The 19,494-nt window shown below is 41.6% G+C and overlaps 1 protein-coding gene across 1 annotated transcript in view; it reads right to left on the reverse strand.

Moving 5' to 3' along the window:
- Nucleotides 1-19,494, reverse strand: part of WDR70 (WD repeat domain 70) — a 113,957-nt gene that overhangs the window by 34,183 nt on the left and 60,280 nt on the right. Inside the window, exon 10 of the mRNA XM_035100358.3 lies at nt 10,189-10,363. Within this exon, the coding sequence (XP_034956249.3) occupies nt 10,189-10,363 (175 nt within the window). The remainder of the gene's footprint in view (nt 1-10,188; nt 10,364-19,494) is intronic.

Consider the following 19,494-nt stretch of genomic DNA (forward strand, 5'->3'; position numbering starts at 1 on the left):
AAAATAAGTGAAGGTACAGAGCAGAGGTAGTCAATGTGGTGCCCTCAATATGTTGCTTGACTACAACTCCCATCGCACTCTGCTAGAATGGTCAATAGTCAGGGATGATGGGAATTGTAGTCAAGGAACACATGGAGAACGCCATGTTGACTACCCTGATATAGAAAATCACCAGCTGAGAAGCAAGTTATCTGTAAAAGAGACAAGAGAAAATATATTACTGCCTCAAAAAGGCCATCATTTTGCAATATTTGCAAATTCATATATATATATAGGCTGACTATTGATAGTTAAGCAGGCAAAACTATTTTCTGGGAAAATGTTCTCCAAGCAGCCATGTGAAATATCATCTGTGCAGTTTTTTAAAAATGAAATCCTATGTAAAATATTTGGATGTCTTGTAAAATGTCTATATCTCAAAAAAATGCTAATGCTAATTGGCCAACATGAAACAATAAATATCATTTTAAAAAAATAGAGTTTCTGGAAAGTGTTCAACTGGCCTTCCTTTATTTTTGCACTCTACATGAAAAATATTTGCACACATAAAAGTAGCAAGTTCTCACCATTCCATCTCTAAATTATGCTTTTAATCCCCAGTTTAACCTTTTGCTTGGCCATTATTATGGAAATCCAGTCCTATGATATACTGTGGTTTAAATACTTGATATAAAATGCTTCTCATGAGCATTGCGCCACTGGGCAAGTTCAGATTAGCTTACCACATACTACATGCAGCAAATTTGGCAAGTCCATTGCCTTCCACGTCCTATCCAGTGATGAGGAGAATCTGCTCCACTGAATCAAAATCCAGAGAGTGAAGAAGTGGTTAGATTCTCATTTCTACTTGGCAGCAAAATACAATTATTTCTGCTCCCTTTATGAGTTCGGCTGGCTTGCTGTTTATGAGGAGGCCTCCCTTAGGCTTAAGGCAGGGTGGGGCAATCTTCTGAAGGCCACATGCCAGTGGTGGGTGGGGCCACAGGCAGAAATAGGTGGAGCGATGAATGTAATTTTTACCTTTTACAGTAAATTACTTTCTACACAGCGACCCAGGTGGCGCTGTGGTTAAACCACTGAGCCTAGGGCTTGCTGATCAGAAGGTCAGCGGTTCAAATCCCTGTGACGGGGTGAGCTCCTGTTGCTTGGTCCCAGCTCCTGCCAACCGAGCAGTTCGAAAGCATGTCAAAATGCAAGGAGATAAATAGGAACCGCTACAGCGGGAAGGTAAACGGCGTTTCCATGTGCTGCTCTGGTTTGCCAGAAGCGGCTTTGTCATGCTGGCCACATGACCTGGAAGCTATACGCTGGCTCCCTCGGCCAATAATGCGAGATGAGCGCGCAACCCCAGAGTCGGTCACTTCTCTTCGCTTCTCTGGCCTCCATCCAGACCAGTGAGAGGCATTAGCAGAGTTCAAGGACATATTCTAGCCAGGCCAAAACACTCAAGGAAGATGGAAAGGCATGCCAGTAAGGGGTGTGGCCTGGGAAGAGGGGGTGTGGCCTTGAAAGAGTTCCAAGAGCCAGGTAGAGAAGTCTGGACGGCCACATTAGTGAGGTTCCCCACTCCTGGCTTCACCTACAGCTCAGTTCTCCAACCAGTGTTTCACATTCTTCCTTCCTTCCTGCTGGTCCAAGGACCTGGCTCCTGTGTCTGCCAGCCTTGGCGAATTAAGGACCTAATGTCATGAGCCTATGTCCATGCTGCATTTAAGCATACATGGGCTATACATACATGGATACCATACATTTAACTCTGTATCTAAGGGAAAGAATAACTTGCTTCTAGAAAGAGTTCTTCCGTGAGTGTATCTGGTTTCAGTCTGCGTAGCATCACTACAAGTCATATGTTAAATAAAAGACAGCTGGAAAACACTCTGTCCTTCCACCTCTCTGCCTAGAATCAACATCTGCTGAAAAGCAAGCTTCATTGTAGTAGCTACATGGTGGGGGGGAAATGCTTCCCAATTTTTCTGCTTTGTTATATTTAGCAAAAGGGGGGCACATGAAGGCATAGTTACACAAGGAAAGAGTTTTGTTTCTGCTACTGTAGTTTGATGAGTAACTAGAATATATGAGCATTCAGAAATAATTCATTTTATAGCAAAAACAATTACTTCTCTGGAAAGATCCTTAATCATCGGTTCTAGGACACCACTATTTTCAAAAGATTATTTTGGAAAAAGTTTACAATATAAAAAACCTCAGATGTCATCATATAATATCACATCGTATATAAAATCATACATAGCTTTACTCATCATACTGACAACCGGTGTAGTGTATTAGTTAAGAGTAAAGGTAAAGGTAAAGGGGCCCTTGACCATCAGGTCCAGTCATGTCCGACTCTGGGGTTGCGGCGCTCATCTTGCTCTATAGGCCGAGGGAGCCGGCGTTTGTCCGCAGACAGCTTCCGGGTCATGTGGCCAGCATGACTAAACTGCTTCTGGCGAACCAGAGCAGCACACGGAAACGCTGTTTACCTTCTCGCCGGAGCGGTCCCTATTTATCTACTTGCACTTTGATGTGCTTTCGAACTGCTAGGTAGGCAGGAGCTGGGACCGAGCAACGGGAGCTCACCCCGTTGCAGGGATTCGAACCGCCAACCTTCTGATCAGCAAGCCCTAGACTCTGTGGTTTTTAACCCACAGCGCCACCTGGGTCCCTAGTTAAGAGTACTGGACTCAAAGTCCCACTCAGCCAAGCAGCTCATTGCCTCTCATCTGAACCTCTCTCACAGGACTGAGAGGGACATGTGGGATGTGCTGGTCCTTTTACTGATGTACAAACTGAGATAGCGGATAAAACACCTTGTGGTCTCTTCCACTCCCCCCCCCCAAAAAAAGGAACTAGCAAACGAACCGACTGATGTAGCAAATCTGGGATGGGGGAACCTGTGGCTCTCCAGATGTGAACTACAACTCCCACCAACCCCAGCCAGCATGGCCACTGGTCAGGGGTGATGGGAGCTGCTGTTCAACAACATATGGAGAGCCATAGGCTCCTCGTCCCTGCTGTAAATCAATATTCAGGAAATAGACAAATCAAGCCATGTCATTTTCTCCTCTTGTAGCACTAAGCTAAATTCTCTATAATTTGCTTGCTTTTGGGTTAAATACCTTCTAATCTAAATTATAAAAGTTCAAACAATCTGAGGCATACAACTAAAAAAAATGTTTTAAAAACTCCTTAAAACAAAATGCAAGCCCAACAACTTCATCAGAATATGTTAAGAGCTGTTATTTTGAAACATCAATTTTTATAGGCCACCGTTTGCAGCAAAATCTGGAAACGATACTGTACATTCCACCTCAGCTCTCAGGGAATGTTTCTCGTTATTGTGTGAAAAAAACAAAAAGTGTGAACCTAAAACTGTTATCAACAGTCCAAATGCCAAAGTCATTATTCCCAGTTCTTGAGTTTCTATGTAGCAGAGGTCTCAGCTACTTTATTTATATGCTATTTTACAAACATGCCTCTGTTTGGGTTGGTGTTGAACACGGTCACGCTCTGTGTATTCTCTCAGAATCACATCAGCTGCTGCCTTAAAGCAGGGCTAACCCACAGCTTTTTGTTACCCTAAGCCAGTGATGGCCAGACTTGGCCCTCCAGCTGTTTTGGGACTACAGTTCCTATCATATAATCATAGAATCATAGAATCATAGAGTTGGAAGAGACCACAAGGGCCATCCAGTCCAACCCCCTGCCAAGCAGGAAACACCATCAAAGCATTCCTGACAGATGGCTGTCAAGCCTCTGCTTAAAGACCTCCAAAGAAGGAGACTCCACCGCACTCCTTGGCAGCAAATTCCACTGCCGAACAGCCCTGACCACTGGTCCTGTTAGCTAGGGATGATGGGAGTTGTAGTCCAGAAACAGCTGGAGGGCAAAGTTTGGCCATCACTGCCTTAAGCAAATTTTAAAAATTGCTGCAAAACCCCCCTCCCGTACTGTACTACACACTGAGTAGTATAACAAAAGCCCATTCAAGATCAAGAGGTGACCCAAATCTTATTTGTCTTATTTGCACTGGTAATGCTAATCGCCTTCCTTTGCAACTGTGGCCAGTGTGGAGCAGCTGTATCTCAGTCGCATCTCCTGGAATCCGAGGCAGATTGCTCAGCGGATGAGCTGCCAAGCAGCCTCTGTGCATAAATGCACAGTGCTCTCCCTAAGACAGGGGTCAGCAAACTTTTTCAGCAGGACCAGACTATAATATATATATATATATTTTGGGGGGGGATGAACCAATTCCTGTGCCCCACAAATAACCCAGAGATGCATTTTTTTGAAAGGGGCTCATTCAACTTATGTAAAAACACACTGATTTCCGGACCGTCTGCGGGCCGGATTTAGAAGGCGAATGGGCCAGATCTGGCCCCCAGGCCTTAGTTTGCCGACCCATGCTCTAAGACAGGCATGTCAAGGCTGCGGCCCTCCAGATGTTTTGGCCTACAACTTCTATGATCCCTAGCTAGCAGGACCAGTGGTTGGGGAAGATGGGAACTGTAGTCCAAAACATCTGGAGGGTCGCAGGTTTGACATGCCTGCTCTAAGACATGTAGGTACAGCTGAAGTAGGCACCCCCTGGAATTTTGGCACCCCAAGTGCTTGCCCAATTTGCTTGCATGGTTGAGCCACCAATGCCTTAAAAAGATGTAGGATTTAGCAGGCCAGGTTTCTGTCTGCAATCCTTTCTCTCTCACCAAGAGTCCTAAGAACACAAGACCTCTCTGCTCACTGGGCTCAGTGCTATACAGGCGATGGCCATTTTAGGCACGTCCAACTGACGTGTGATTGCTGATGTGCAGGTCTTTTTGGACCGGGAAGATGGCAAAATGGGGTGGGGCATGCATATCCATGCTCTGCCGACATATGTGGGGGCTGGGAATGGAACTAGCTCATTCCATCAGTGCAAGGATTTTCACTTGTGCAAGAAACTCCCCCTTCCAATCCCTGTGTATGCCCCACACTCCCACCCAAAATCCTCCAATAGATTGGGGGAATCCCCAGAACAGAATGAAGGGAGGTGTGGGGAAAGCTCTGCTGCAAAAACAGAGATCATTGCGCTGATGGAACAAGATAGTTGGATACCAACCAAAACCTGCACAAACCTATCACCCAAGGACATGAAGCGCACAATGAGTTATGTTGTCAGTTTGGGAAAAATAACTGAATAACCATCTTCTTCAGTGGTTGGGTTATGGCAGGTTCCCCCCCCCCCCCCCGTGTGGGTCTAAGGTCTCACTTTCCTTTTTCTCTCTCGATCCATTTTATTCTCAAATCCAAAACAAGAGGAAGGCTGAAAAGCCAAAATATCATTCTCCCTCCCCTCTCCATGTATGAACTGGACACAGAGAGGTATAAACATTGCTTTCTTTCCCAAGGGAGGTTATTTGTAGCTGAAAACAAGGGAAAACCTGCACTGCTCTCGGATAGTGCTTAAAGAGGTCTGACTGAGTTATTTTTGTTAGAGGCGACACAGCTCAAGCTTCAGTACTGCCTCTTGTCACTGTATTAGCTAATACAAACAGTTGGATAGCACCTTAGTGTAAACTGTTTATTATATGAGAGAGAATGCATTTAGAAATAGAACAGTGTCCTTTTTAATCTTAGCCAGAGGGAGGGGCATAGGATGATCATATGGCATTATTTTCAGGCTAGGAAGTAGAGGCCGGACCAGATGTATGCAGGGGAAAAAATGTTAATATTTGCTTCTGGCATGCTGTATGCAATTTTTCAGGTTCTGTAGCAGAGGTCTGGCACACATACCTCTGGAAAAAGAAGTGTGGGATACTTGTGGATATGGAAACTTTACCTTGAGCTTGCGAGGAAAATATACTGTCTATTTGGATGCCTTTCATCTTATATTTACTCAAGAAATTTCCAGATGTAGCTAGGTACTCTTCAAAGGCCCCTATGAAACCATCAGTTTGTCATGCAAACAAAGGAAGAAGGGGTGTTTTTCCTCATTGTTAGCAATTTTGACTGCCGTAAACCTGACCAACAGTCAAACACCTTGTTAATTTACTGGATAATTTGCATTGCAAATACAGTAATAGTATTTCCAACTGGATGATGCAAGGCAAAATTCAACCTAAAGGAAAACTCAAGAAAAAAATCTGATGAAAGTATTTGAAGTATTTACGTTCCTATTTTTGTGTTACTTTATCATTAAATAAAGAAACAAAGTGGAACACAAGTGGCAGACTCATTTCTGTAAGCATTATAATATTATGGAGCCCACCAAAACTATAAACTATAAAGAGAAAGCATAATTAAAAATGCACTGTACATGTCTGTGTGCTGTCCAGTTACGACACATCTGCCACATCTACAAATTTACCACTCTTTTAAAAATCAGTTGTATATATAGGAGAGAGGTGTTTCCTTCTCGGTTTATATAGGGCAGGACAAAGGGAAGTAATTCATATGATGCACAATTAATTTGTGGAATTCACACCTATAAGATCTGGCAATGGCTACCCACTTGATAAAATAAGAGATATTTAGACAAATTCGTGGTATATCACTGGCCACATCTCATGCTGGCTATGTGGAACCTGCGGTACATCAAGGCAGCATGTCATAAAATGCCAACAGCAAGCAAGGGCTATTGCCTTCAATGCTCTGGTTTTGCGTTTCCCAGAGGCATCCGGCAGATTGCTCTCAAACTTGATGTTAGACTAGATGATCCTCTCTACATCTGAGAGGAATCGTCTTATGTTTGGTATCTGTAACAACAAGTATTCTCTTTACCCTTTTGGAGGGGGAAAGAGAAACACCACAGGTTTTCCTCTCTATTCTCTAGGAGGTCAGAAGGGGAGAGTTGTCGCCTAATTTTAACTGTAACATAGAAATTGGAGGAATTGCAACAATATTAAAAATAATGACTTAACAGATATTATTTTACACAAGGGTAAAAAATGGGTGAATCGAGTTTCCAAAAAAATGACAATGACTCAATGAAAACGAAAATGCGAAGTCTGTGGAGACAGTCCGAACTTTTCGCATTCAATTTATTATTTTGTTATACAGAATGCTTTCATAAACTATGCATGTGCACAACTGTGCTCTCAGTGCACTAGAAGTAAAATGAATGAAGTTTTTGTGACACAATGGAAAACCTGTATGTGAACTATCGAAGAAAGTTTTGCAAAGAGGCATTATTCTCTGAAGAGAGGCACACATATAACAGAACTCTGGTTAGCATTTTGGTTATCTCCTCTTGGTGTCATATTATCCTTCCTTTATTAAAATTCAAGAAAGTCTTGAATTTATTCCAGGCGATGGGCCAGACGTCAACGGAAAATGGAGCAACAGGGGAAGGCACTCTGTGAGGACTGCTATAGTAAGGCCCCTGCTCCCAGCCATGCTCCCTTTTCTGTAACACTGAAGCTAATCCTAGTGTTTTTAAGTGTCAGGTGTAACTTCAGCCTGAACACAGCACAGTTTGCACAGGTTTTTCCGGAAGCTTCTGGCGGTAACTTAAATGACTAGACGTCTGGACGCAGAATAACTATATACAGGATTTATTAAATAAGAGAAATCCAGAGTTTCTATGTACAACTTTAGAACTCAAAAACATAGTAAAATAAATCCTTTCCCCCCTCTCTCTCTCTCTCTCTCTCTCTCTCTCTCTCTCTGTCTCTGTCTCTCTCTCCCGATACAGCACCTTTCCTCCTACACTCACCACACCACATACTGTGCTAGCTTTCTCTGATAACAGAACTCAGTGCTGATCATCAACCAATGAGAGAGCTGTTACTATGGCAGAAGCAGACCTTGGCTTTCTGCCCAGTGTTAATTGCTAGAAGAAAGAAGCTGATCCTTTCTTTTGCACGTATGCACTTTGCAAAACCCGAACACCCCCTCTCAGATTCTTCTGATGCAATTAACCCTTGTGTGTAGAAACTTACTTTTCACTCACATCATCAAGCAAACCTAAACTTTTACACATCTGTTTGTTCTTGATCTTTGTCAACGGTTTAGTTAACACATCAGCAATATTTTGATCACTGGATACATAAGTACATGTAATCATATTGTTCTGTACAATGCAACACACATTTTGGTATTTCACTGCAATGTGTTTTGAACGTGATTTGAAACCTTCAGTATTACTCAAAGTTATGCATGCTTGATTATCAACATAAACCTGTATTGGCTGTTCACAATTTACATTTATATCTGTTAACAACTGCTTGAAATATGTCACCTCGTTGCATAATTCATTCAATGCGGCAAATTCAGATTCAGTAGACGATACACTTACTATGTTTTGTTTTCTAGAACGCCAGCTAATTAATGCTCCTCCAAACATAATGACTAAACCTGTGACAGATTTCCGATCTGGCAAATTTCCCCAGTCACTATCACAGTAACAATACAATACTTCATCTCCTTCTGAATTTAGTTGCAACACATAGCCAATAGTAATGGGCTACAAGTCAGCAAGGTTGCCTTCTCCTCAGTGCTTGATCATTGAGTGAGACCATTCCCTTGCTTTTCACAACTTGTAGGCTATACGTTACTGAAGAGCATGACTTAAAAAATTAGTTTGCTCTGTTATTTTATTTTATTTTATTGTGTTTTGTTGTTGTTTGCCACTTTAGACATTTAGGGAAGTTCGCCTGGCGCCTTCATTATACACCTTCAGGTGCCAGGCAAAAAACATTCCTTTTTAAGGAATTTGGTTGGTTGACCTGCTCAACATCCAAAACCCTTTTTAAAATGTGGCTCTTTGGGGGGGGGGGAATTATTGTGTTATTGCTTTTATTTTAATTTTATATACTGTGATCTTTTCATGTGAGATCTCCAGATATAGGGCGGTATATAAATTCAATAAATATAAATATAAATTTTATTAATAATAATAATATTCATTTTGCTTGATTGTAAAAAAGCTCAAAGCGATTTTTAAAAAACTCAGTACGTAAATTTCAAATGAGCAAGGATGCAATCCCTATCTCCTTAGCTTGGCTATTACCCTTCCCTTTGACTTGTAGCAGTGCTATGCCCCTCTACCTCCCAACTACTTGCACTGTCTGCAGGTTAACTGTGTTTCATTTATTATAACAAACCTTTTGATCCTGATGATTAAGCAAGAATACTTCCTCTTTAAATAATAAAAAGTGTACATAATAAATCCTTGAAGGTATGACAAAGCTTCTCCACAACACTGGCTGTTAAAGTAAGTGATCTGGGAGAACAATACTGTAGTCACATAGTTTAGTACGGCAATATCAACTTATTCAATCTTTCATACTGTTTCAAAAAGGAAGGTGTACAGGAAGTGAAATGAGTTACATTATCATAAATATTCAGCCACAAGCCTACAATAATGTTAGTCCAGCTAAATTCTGACTAATTTTGATTGCCAGCTTTTTATTTCTGTTATTATTTCCACTATAAACCTAGTAAAACTTCTTAATGGCATGAAGCTTTAAGGAAGCTATTCCGAGTGTAAACTTGTTCCAACAGAATAATAATTTTTTCAGAGGCTGGCTTTCATCACCTGTACAGCTGTTGATGTAAATGCAGACAGCATTCAAATATTAAGTTTCCTGGTGTAGAGTTAACAGCAGCATTCCTAATAGTCTGCTTATTCATGTCTTTCTCTGCATGAACTTCTGTGTGCCTTAAGAATGACACCGTACACGGGTGTGCATGCTCACCTTTTCAGGTATTTATGAATAAGCAGAAAAGACATGTGAAATTTCAGCGCCATTTGGCCAGAGTATCATCTGATGGTCAGGCTACTGCAGATGCCCCTGAATGAAAAAAAAACCACCCCCTATATCTTCGCTTGTGTAATTTAATCTAGAGTGCATTTTCAACCAGCATCATTGTATACAACTTCACAAGGAAGTTTAAAAAACATTTTCCCATTTGGACATTATGGAGAACTTGGTTTGGAAACATATGAAAATCTCAAGGATGTGGGGAGGGGGGGAGGGGGAGTGTATGGCCCCAACATTTGCCAGCAATGGAAGTTTGAAATGCCCATTGTTAGGATGGAAAACGCCAAAAAGCACTTCATTTTATTTAATATTGCTCAAAAAAAAATCGCCAATAACATTTGTTTGCCAGCATGAATTAAGGTAGTAACGTTGGAAGGGACTGCAAAACTTTAAGACAGAAAAAAAGCCTTAAGGGATTTCACCAGGTTACACATTCAGCACTTACATTCATATTCCTATCCCAGATCTGTATGGACCCATCTTGGCAACCAGCTGCAATGAGTTTGCCATCTCTGCTGTAGGTGCAGCTTGTGGGAATCACCCGTTTACCTTGGGCTGACCGTGGTTTAAACACACCTTTGTGCTTTTTGTCGTTGGTAACATCCCATGTCCTCACAGTCCTAAGGAAGAGATCGTAAGAAAACAATGGTTTGCCAAACAGTTTAAAAGGTGAAATAGGCCCAGGATTTGGGAAGGCCAATATATATAACACAATGGGAAACTTTGTTGAAGGTGTCGATGAGATTTACGGCCAGTATGGGGATAAAAGAAAATATGCTGAAACTTGTTTATAGATGGCATCAGACCCCCGAAAAGTTAGCGAAAATATATAAGAAAGAATTGGATAATTGTTGGAAATGTGATGAAAAAGGAGGCAACTATTTCCATTGGTGGTGGGGTTGTAGAAAAATTTCTAAATTTTGGGGAGAAATATATGAAGAGATGAAGAAAATGCTGAAAGTTACCTTTGGAAAAAAAAACCAGAATACTTCTTACTAAGCATAATGCCAGAAAATATACCAGCAGGTAAAAAAAAATCTTTTTATACGCATGTGCGGCAGCAAGACTATTGGTCGCTCAGAAATGGAGGAAAAGTGAAATACCCACAGCTCAAGATTGGCATTTAAAATTAATAGAATTTATGAATATGGAAAGAATGACAGCCGCAATCAGGAATATTTCTAAGCAAAGGTCTAAATTGGAATGGGGGTTGGTCGAAGATTATTTTAAGAAAAAAGGTATAAAAATGGAGCTGATGATTTGCTTAAATTAAGCTGTCCTGGGGAGATAGACAAAAGGGATAGGATAAATGGAAATAAATTTGATTGGAGATGTAATATTTAGAGATAGTAACGCAAATTAACGAGAATATGTTAGTTAAGTGATGTGGAGGGAATGGGAAGTTTGTTTTTCTTTTTTGTTGTTGAAATGCATTTTAATATTTGTTTAAATGATGTATTTGTTCTTGTATTGTATTTTAAGAATTTAAATAAAGATTATTTTAAATATAAAAAATAAAAGGTGAAATAAATCCCAGTTGTTTTGAAAAACCCAGTTTCCTTATGATGCAAACAAACCACAACCACAATGCCATTTTATGTAATTCTTTTAAATGCATGCTTAATACTGGAAACCTAGGAGTACATAATAAAATGATGCATCTCCCAGCCTGTAATGTTAAGAGAAGAGGAGAATAAAATGGCAAAGAAAGTAAGTTACTAAGAAATTCGTTCACAATAGTGCAGAGAACGTATCTATTCACAGCTCCAGTTGTGAGTGGGTGCAATCCTGCTTACCCCTCCATGTGTTCAGTGTGTGTGAAAATGGCCCCAATGCCTCCCTTCCCCACCTCTCCAGTGTTTGCACTAACTTGAACAATTACTTAGTTTGATGTTGCAGTGATCAATCTATGCCTGTGAGATTAAGTGCAAAGTTGACCAATTATTCCTCATTAGGCTGTAATGGCCTGCTGCAGACACAGAACATTAATGTAATTGAACAGTGCTGATCTAGCAGGTCTGGTTAGATGGTCTGCTTTGCTGTGCTACTCCAAGTACAAAAATAAAGGCAAGTTGGTTAAGGCTGCCCCACCCATTAGCCCAGGTAAGTCCCTTGTCTCAAGCAGCAAATCAGGAGGGGCAGCGGATTAGTGCTTTTGGTATCTAGCTACAGTAGCTACTAGTTCCAGATGGCAGCAGCTGCCTAAAACAGCTGCATCCAAGGCACTCCTAAGGGCTCTCTGGGTCACTGCTGGCACTTCAATCTGAAGAATGGCCCACAGAGAATGAGGCATTGTACGCAAGGTAGCCCTGGAGATTGCCCAGGGAATATTTGCTGCTGCAAGGTGGGAGTAGTACAACAGTTCCTCAAGGGTCACCACACCCACCATGGATCGCTCCAACAGAGGACCTGAAGTTCCGCAGATGGGCAAGACGGCGTTTAATGTACCCAAAAGCTCTGTAACAACCTGTCCTTCACTGGCTGCCGAAGTAGGATTGTGGGAGCGTCCAAACCAGCTGTTCATTGAGCATTCATGTTGGTCTGCTCACACAAAACTTGCGTGGAGATTATACAACTTGCCTGATATAGAATCATAGAATCATAGAGTTGGAAGAGACCACAAGGGCCACCCAGTCCAACCCCCTGAATCAAAGCATTCTTGACATATGCCTGTCAAGCCTCTGCTTAAAGGCCTCCAAAGAAGGAGACTCCACCACACTCCTTGGCAGCAAATTCCACTGTCGAACAGCTCTTACTGTCAGGAAGTTCTTCCTAATGTTTAGGTGGAACCTTCTTTCTTGTAGCTTGAATCCATTGCTCCGTGTCCACTTCTCTGGAGCAGCAGAAAACAACCTTTCTCCCTCCTCTATATGACATCCTTTTATATATTTAAACATGGCTATCATATCACCCCTTAACCTTCTCTTCTCCAGGCTAAACATACCCAGCTCATGTTCACATGAGGGTCATTCAACAATGCCAGCTAGTGGTTATTATCTCACGCTTTCCAGTGCAACTTCCCAGGCGTTTTGAGGTTAGAAAAGTAACGGCGTAATTGCATTAGAAAGTGTGGCGTTACAACCGCATTTTCTCTGCATAAGCAGCCCACCTGGAAGCACCCTGTAACTGCTTTAAGAATTTGCAACAGAATGCCAAGGCTTCAGTTCAAACCACCTCACCATGAATCAGGTGTGCTTATTATAGAGCAGCTGCAAACTCAAAACCCATCCATCAACCTTTTATATTTGGATAGGCTGCTGAAAGAAAAGGGAATCTAGTATACACTGAAAGGTATACCCAAAAGTCCCCTCCCCCAAAGGAAAACATGCTTAGTGATTTATTCAGAGCTGCATACCAGTAAAAAGAGACTGTCCAAGGACCTAGTAATGTATTAGTTTTACATGAAGGGGGTACATAATGATAGCATGCAGATCAACATCTTTGCGAAGAAATATTGTTACATCCAAGGAATGTACGGCATCAGATACTATTTCTTAATTTGTTTATGTGAAGGTTTTCATAAAAGGTAGGGCAGAGAAATATTAGATTAATAAACAAATAAGTAGGATGGAGCTGCGCAAAGCTTAGAGGATTGTGAAGCATAGCCGCCCACTCTTCCATGGGTAGCATCTTGCCTGTGATCCTTAGGAGGTGCTCTTGATCACATCTGCAGCACAGGCTTCAGTTCAAACCACTTATCGCTCATTTGTCCTTCTTGCAAACTAGTCATCCAAAGCCAATTTGGATTTTTAAAAATCACTGGAAAATATCTGCGCTGGCCTAATGGCCAGGCAAGTTGCCATTTTGGCAGCATGGGTGGGCCTGCTGTCTGCTTATCTTTTCAACATGCCCAGGAATCCAGCAAAATGTTACTCGGGTGGGGGATGGATGGAGGGATGTGGACAAAGACTGCTTCCACTTGGGAATGGAGAGAACTGAAGAGATGAGTTGTGGAGCAATACAATGATGACAAGTTCATAAAGAACTTTAACTTAATGGCTGGGAATTGTAGGAGCTATAGCCCCTAACATCCTGAGAACTCTGGGTTAGTAAAGGTGTACACACCACTCAGATATAACTGTATTGCTGATATTCTATTATTTTATGTGCATTGTTTTATGTTTTCAGTGCTGTAACCCACTCTGGGACCTTGGGCAAATGGCAGGATATAAGCTTTATGAAGAGATATATAGACATTCCCCCACCCTCCCCGGATTTTACTGTTTCGTAGATACACATAAAACAGCTGAAAGTGCGGGAATGGGAATGGAGAAGGACATAAATACAGGTGGACTGGCTAAATATTCATATACACAACAGACTTCCATCCTTTCCAAATGCTGAATTTCTTCCAGACTTTAACTCAAACGTCTTCTGGCATCCAACGAATAAAAACATTTCAATATTTGGCAGGGAGAGAAGATAATTAATTATAAAGAAATGAATCAAAGAGCACTTTGGACAAAGTTCATTTGTTTAGACTACACAACCAAGACTTGGGATCCAAGAATACAGCTTATCAGGTATTTTGCCAAGTCAAATGCTACTACTGTATCAAGGCAGCCATCTACCAGAAGATAAGGCTGTCTGAGCAAAGACCAAGAGTCGGATTTCTAGTAGTTTCACAAAACATAACTGGGCATGCCCAACAGCAGGACCACACACTAGCAAATTCATACAAGTTATGAGACACACAAACCGTATATAGTTAGATGCCAAGAATTATTTGGGCTGGCCAAATAGAAAAGCCTCTGGCAACCCATATATGCATTTCAGCCCTTCATATTCTGTACTTGCCGCACAACTACTATGCATTTCATATGTGGGCATTCTGCAAAACGTAGCCATTAATGATGGATCTTCCAGTCAATGACTACTATTGTTTTGACATACCAATAGGCAGTGCCTATTATTCCAGGAGGACCCAGGTGGCGCTGTGGTTAAACCACTGAGCCTAGGGCTTGCTGATCAGAAGGTCGGCGGTTCGAATCCCTGTGACGGGGTGAGCTCCCGTTGCTTGGTCCCAGCTCCTGCCAACCTAGCAGTTTGAAAGCACGTCAAAATGCAAGTAGATAAATAGGAACCGCTACAGCGGGAAGGTAAACAGCGTTTCCATGTGCTGCTCTGGTTTGCCAGAAGCGGCTTTGTCATGCTGGCCACATGACCTGGAAGCTATACGCCGGCTCCCTCGGCCAATAATGCGAGATGAACGCACAACCCCAGAGTCGGTCACGACTGGACCTAATGGTCAGGGGTCCCTTTACCTTTATTATTCCAGGAAGCTACAGGAATATCACTGGGAGTTACATCCACATCTATTGGTCTATGGAAGAAGTTTCTTTCTTTCTTCTCCTAAGATTTTATCAAAGATCTTTCATAATACAATAAAATAAAAGTAAACAGAAAAAGAGAAAGAGAAAAGAAAATGCAGAGTCCTCTCTCAAAGGTAAACCTTGTCCCACACAGAAGGAGGCGGGCCCTTCCAGCTCTCACCTGGGAACTTTCCTTTCATCTCCCAGTCTCTTAACCTGGGAGATTTTTCCCTTTCTTGCCTCTCACTCAGGGTCCAGAGGAAGTTATGGGTATGGGAGGGGGGGGCACTTCAAAAAGCATGAAGAAGAGACAAACCAAGCCAGCACAGCAGGCATAAGACAAATGAAAGAGGAACCAACTTAAGAAGGCAACAGAAGAAACAGCTCAAAGGCTTACTTCAGCCATACACTTATCAGCCAGAAGAAGAGCATCACTGGGTTCCCACTGCCACCTGATTCCTCAGCTCAAGGAGGTTCTGGCCAGCAAGTTCTGCTGGTTAATTTGCAGTTCTCTTCTGTAATCAGCTGCCTTGAAGATGCTGTGAGCATGGGACCAATGCTCATGGTCTACACTTCCAGATAATTATCAGAGAGATAAACAACTACCTGACATTTAAAAAATACCTAAAGGCAGCCCTGTTTAGGGAGGTTTTTAATCTGTGATATTCGATGTACAGTGGTGCCTCGCTTAACGAATGCCCTGCTTAACGAAATTTCCGCTTAACGAAAGGTTTTTTCTAGTGGAGGTTGCCTCGCTAGACGAATTCGTTTTATGAAAAATTCGTCTAGCGAATCGCGGTTTCCCATAGGAATGCATTGAAATTCAATTAATGCGTTCCTATGGGCAAAAAAAAAAATTCAATTTTTTTCCCAATGCATTCCTATGGGATTCGCTAGACGAATTTTTCGTTATAAGAAAAGACCCGTGGAACGAATTAAATTCGTCTAGCGAGGCACCACTGTATTTTAATGTTTGTTGGAAGCCGCCCAGAGTGGCAGGGGGGGGCCCGGGCAGATGGATGGGGTATGTATAAATAAATAAATAAATAAATAAATAAATAAATAAATAATCCCCATGGTGACCAATAGTTATAAGGATAGGACTGAGGAAGGTAAAAAAACAGGGTCTGGGTGTGTAGCACCCCCACACCCACCTTTGCTGTCTCATACATTTAACACACTGCCCTGCCCACACTCATTTCTCTTTGTGTACAACTGATGCTTCTCTCCTTAGACTTTGACAGGATGCAACTACCTTCCTGAGGCTAAACCAGCCTGGGTCTTCTCCTGCGAACCCCATGCACATCACCTTCAGTTCCATGATGGAAAAGTGGTATATAAACGTACCAAATAAATAAACGGAATGCGGTGAAACTGGAAATAAATAAAGCATAATAAATTTGTTACTGAACGGACGAACCTCTGGAGTCTGCTGTTTTGTAAAGAGGATTGGCAAAGGAATTAATAAAGCTCATGCACTGCTCAAAAGAAAATGAGGCATGGGGGTGATGCCCACATTGCTGAAAAGTAAACATCAGAAAAATATGCCAAAACTAATCACACATTAGATTGAAGGCAGTCATCTAAACACAGGGCATTTAAATTCAATTTTGCGCCTGTGTCACGGACTGAAAACAAAAACTCACATTGAAAAGTCTGAAGATCTACAAAATTACTCTTCAGCTGGAAGGGCTGACACGTAATCCACAATGCAAACCCATTTTACGTGTAACTGGCTTTTTAAAAGCGGTAGATTCCACATCTGCAAAACAGATTTTGTGAAACGGTTCTTATTGCCAAAGAGTGATTCAAAGCAATTTTAAAAGGGGTTGAAAAGCTCTCTTGGAAGGTAATGGGGACATATTCATGATCAGAGAATGTAAATAATTTCTGGAAACAGCTGACTCTCTTACCGAGTTCAGTTTTAAGCTGTTCAAATTTGTGTTTCTTTTGATTTTACAGAGACCCATTACCCATGTAGCATACTCTGTATACTGTAATGTATAAAAGAGACACAATAAAAAGACATATGTCCGGTATGCCCCGTATTTGACAATTAAAAGGATTTATGGGGCTTTATTTTCTCACTGCCAAAGTGTGACTCTCCCCCCCCCAAACATAAATTTAGTCAAACCCTCATACAACTAAACATAATGAGATGGAAAACTGTAAGCCAACTTAAACACCTGTGTGATTAGGAAATAGACGGGAGATGATGCTAGGGACAAGGTTGCAGAAGATTCCTGGGAGCTGGTAGGGGTTCTTTTGTACATGATTGGAAGAAGAGGAGTGTATCACAGCGAGGTGAAAAGTGCTAGAATGCAAATAGTAAATGGTGTGATGCAAGTTCCAAACAACGCAGGCCGCACTATTTATTTCTCACATTCCTATTCCACTTTTTCTCCAAGGAGCTCAAGATAATATACGTCAGGGATCAGCAACCTTTTTCAGACCATGTGGTGAGCCGGACTATATTTGGGGTGTGTGTGTGAACAAATTCCTATGCCCCACAAATAACCCAGAGATGCATTTTAAATAAAATCACACATTCTACTCATGCAAAAACACGCTGATTCCTGGACAATCCCAGATTGAGAAGGCAATTGGGCTGCATCTGGCCCACGGGCCTTAGGTTGCCTACCCCTGATATATGTGGTTCTCCCCACCGCATCTTATCACAAGAACCCTGTGAGGTAGGTCAGGCTGAGAAATTAGCTTCAAGGTTGAGTCATGTTTTCTCAGGTCCTAGTACGACACTAACCACTATACAATGTATTACAATTCCCTCCAAGCAGTCTTCGGTTTGGAAAGCTGCTGTATTTTAGCATCCGGTTTCCAGAGATCTGATGTTTCAGACTACACCCTCCTTTTCGAATACCACAAAAGGATCCACGGGAGATGCTCCCCAACTGCCCCAGTGTAGTGAGAATTTTTTATGAAATGGTCTTCCAATATTCATTTGTTTTGTTTTGTTTTGGGGAAAAAACAACCAATTTTTTTAACCCACTTGCAGGATGGTGCTCTGCACTCAGAACAGAAGGAATAAATACCCTGAAACTACAGTCAACGCCAGAGGAGCGTTCCATACTTGTCTGGCAATAGATACTCTGAGTAAACTACATAACAAAAAATGATGCATCTGATTGAAATTAAGCTAATTTGAACCATATTAGAAAAAGAAAAACCCATTCCTAACCATATGCAAAACAGGTTAAGAAAAAAGCAGAACGGAACAACAGCAAGATATTCCAGCCAAGGAGACAACCTCAACAGTTACAGTAAAACAAAACCACTGCTTGAGAATAATCTTAACAGTATAATGCCTAACCCAGTTTTAGTCTTTGAACAAGGCAGCCAAATCAGACAACTGGTGAAACATATCTGACAGTTGTTCATGTCTTGTTGTTGTTGTTTAGTCGTTTCCGACTCTTCATGACCCCATGGACCAGAGCATGCCAGGCACTTCTGTCTCCTGCTGCCTCCCGCAGTTTGGTCAGACTAATGTTGGTAGCTTCAAGAACACTGTCCAACCATCTCGTCCTCTGTCGTCCCCTTCTCCTTGTGCCCTCAATGTTCACTACTAGGTCCCCAAATTAACCCAGCATCTTCTGCACAAGCTGAAGATAAAGGAGATGTGTGTTAGGTAGTGGTCCAAATGGGACCAACACCCATGATGTTGCATCTTTCCATGCTAGAAGAGCCCCTTCAAAAACTGGGCTTGGCATCACTCCTCCTGCACAACTGTGGACTTCCAAAGTCCCCCGAACACTGCAAGGTACGATCATGCCGCACTGGCTCAAATGTCAATAAAGATTATATATATTTTTTAAAAAATGAATCCTAGGTTTATGCATGTTCTTTGTAACAGGCTTTGTTAGCATACAGGCCACACTGGCCATAAGTGCAGTTGAGTAAGGCAGCATTCGATATGGTCTCAAAATGGGGAACTTCTAGGTCGGCCACAAACTTTCAACATCATCAGTCCATTTAACAGCTCCCACAAACATTCAAGTGCAGAGTTTCATAGGCTTTGGATAGAGGAATTCTTAGGAGATAAGGATGACAAAATGTATTTGTCAATTCTTCACATTTATCTGAAGAAAAACACACAGAGCAGAGACGCCTTAAGAGGTTTTAAAAGGACGGTTATTTATGAGAAGACTTTACCAAACAGGATCCACTCACTTGTTTTATATAGCTAATTAGTTTTATTACACCAAAGAGAGCCATAAAGGCTAATGGAGTGGTGACAACTACAGAGGAATAGTCAATAAAACTTCTAAGGAATGCCTTAAACAAAGTAACTAATTAACTGAAACTCACAAATGTGTCATGCTTTATGAGAACTGCATTAAGTGTATCTTTAAAATTAGAAAAAACTAGTGATAAAACATTTTTCCTTGATCACCAGAACTCAATCTTTCACCAGTTGGCGCTGG

This window comes from Zootoca vivipara, chromosome 10 (genome assembly GCF_965207765.1).
Source record: "Zootoca vivipara chromosome 10, rZooViv2.hap1.1, whole genome shotgun sequence".
NCBI classification, from domain to species: domain Eukaryota; kingdom Metazoa; phylum Chordata; class Lepidosauria; order Squamata; family Lacertidae; genus Zootoca; species Zootoca vivipara.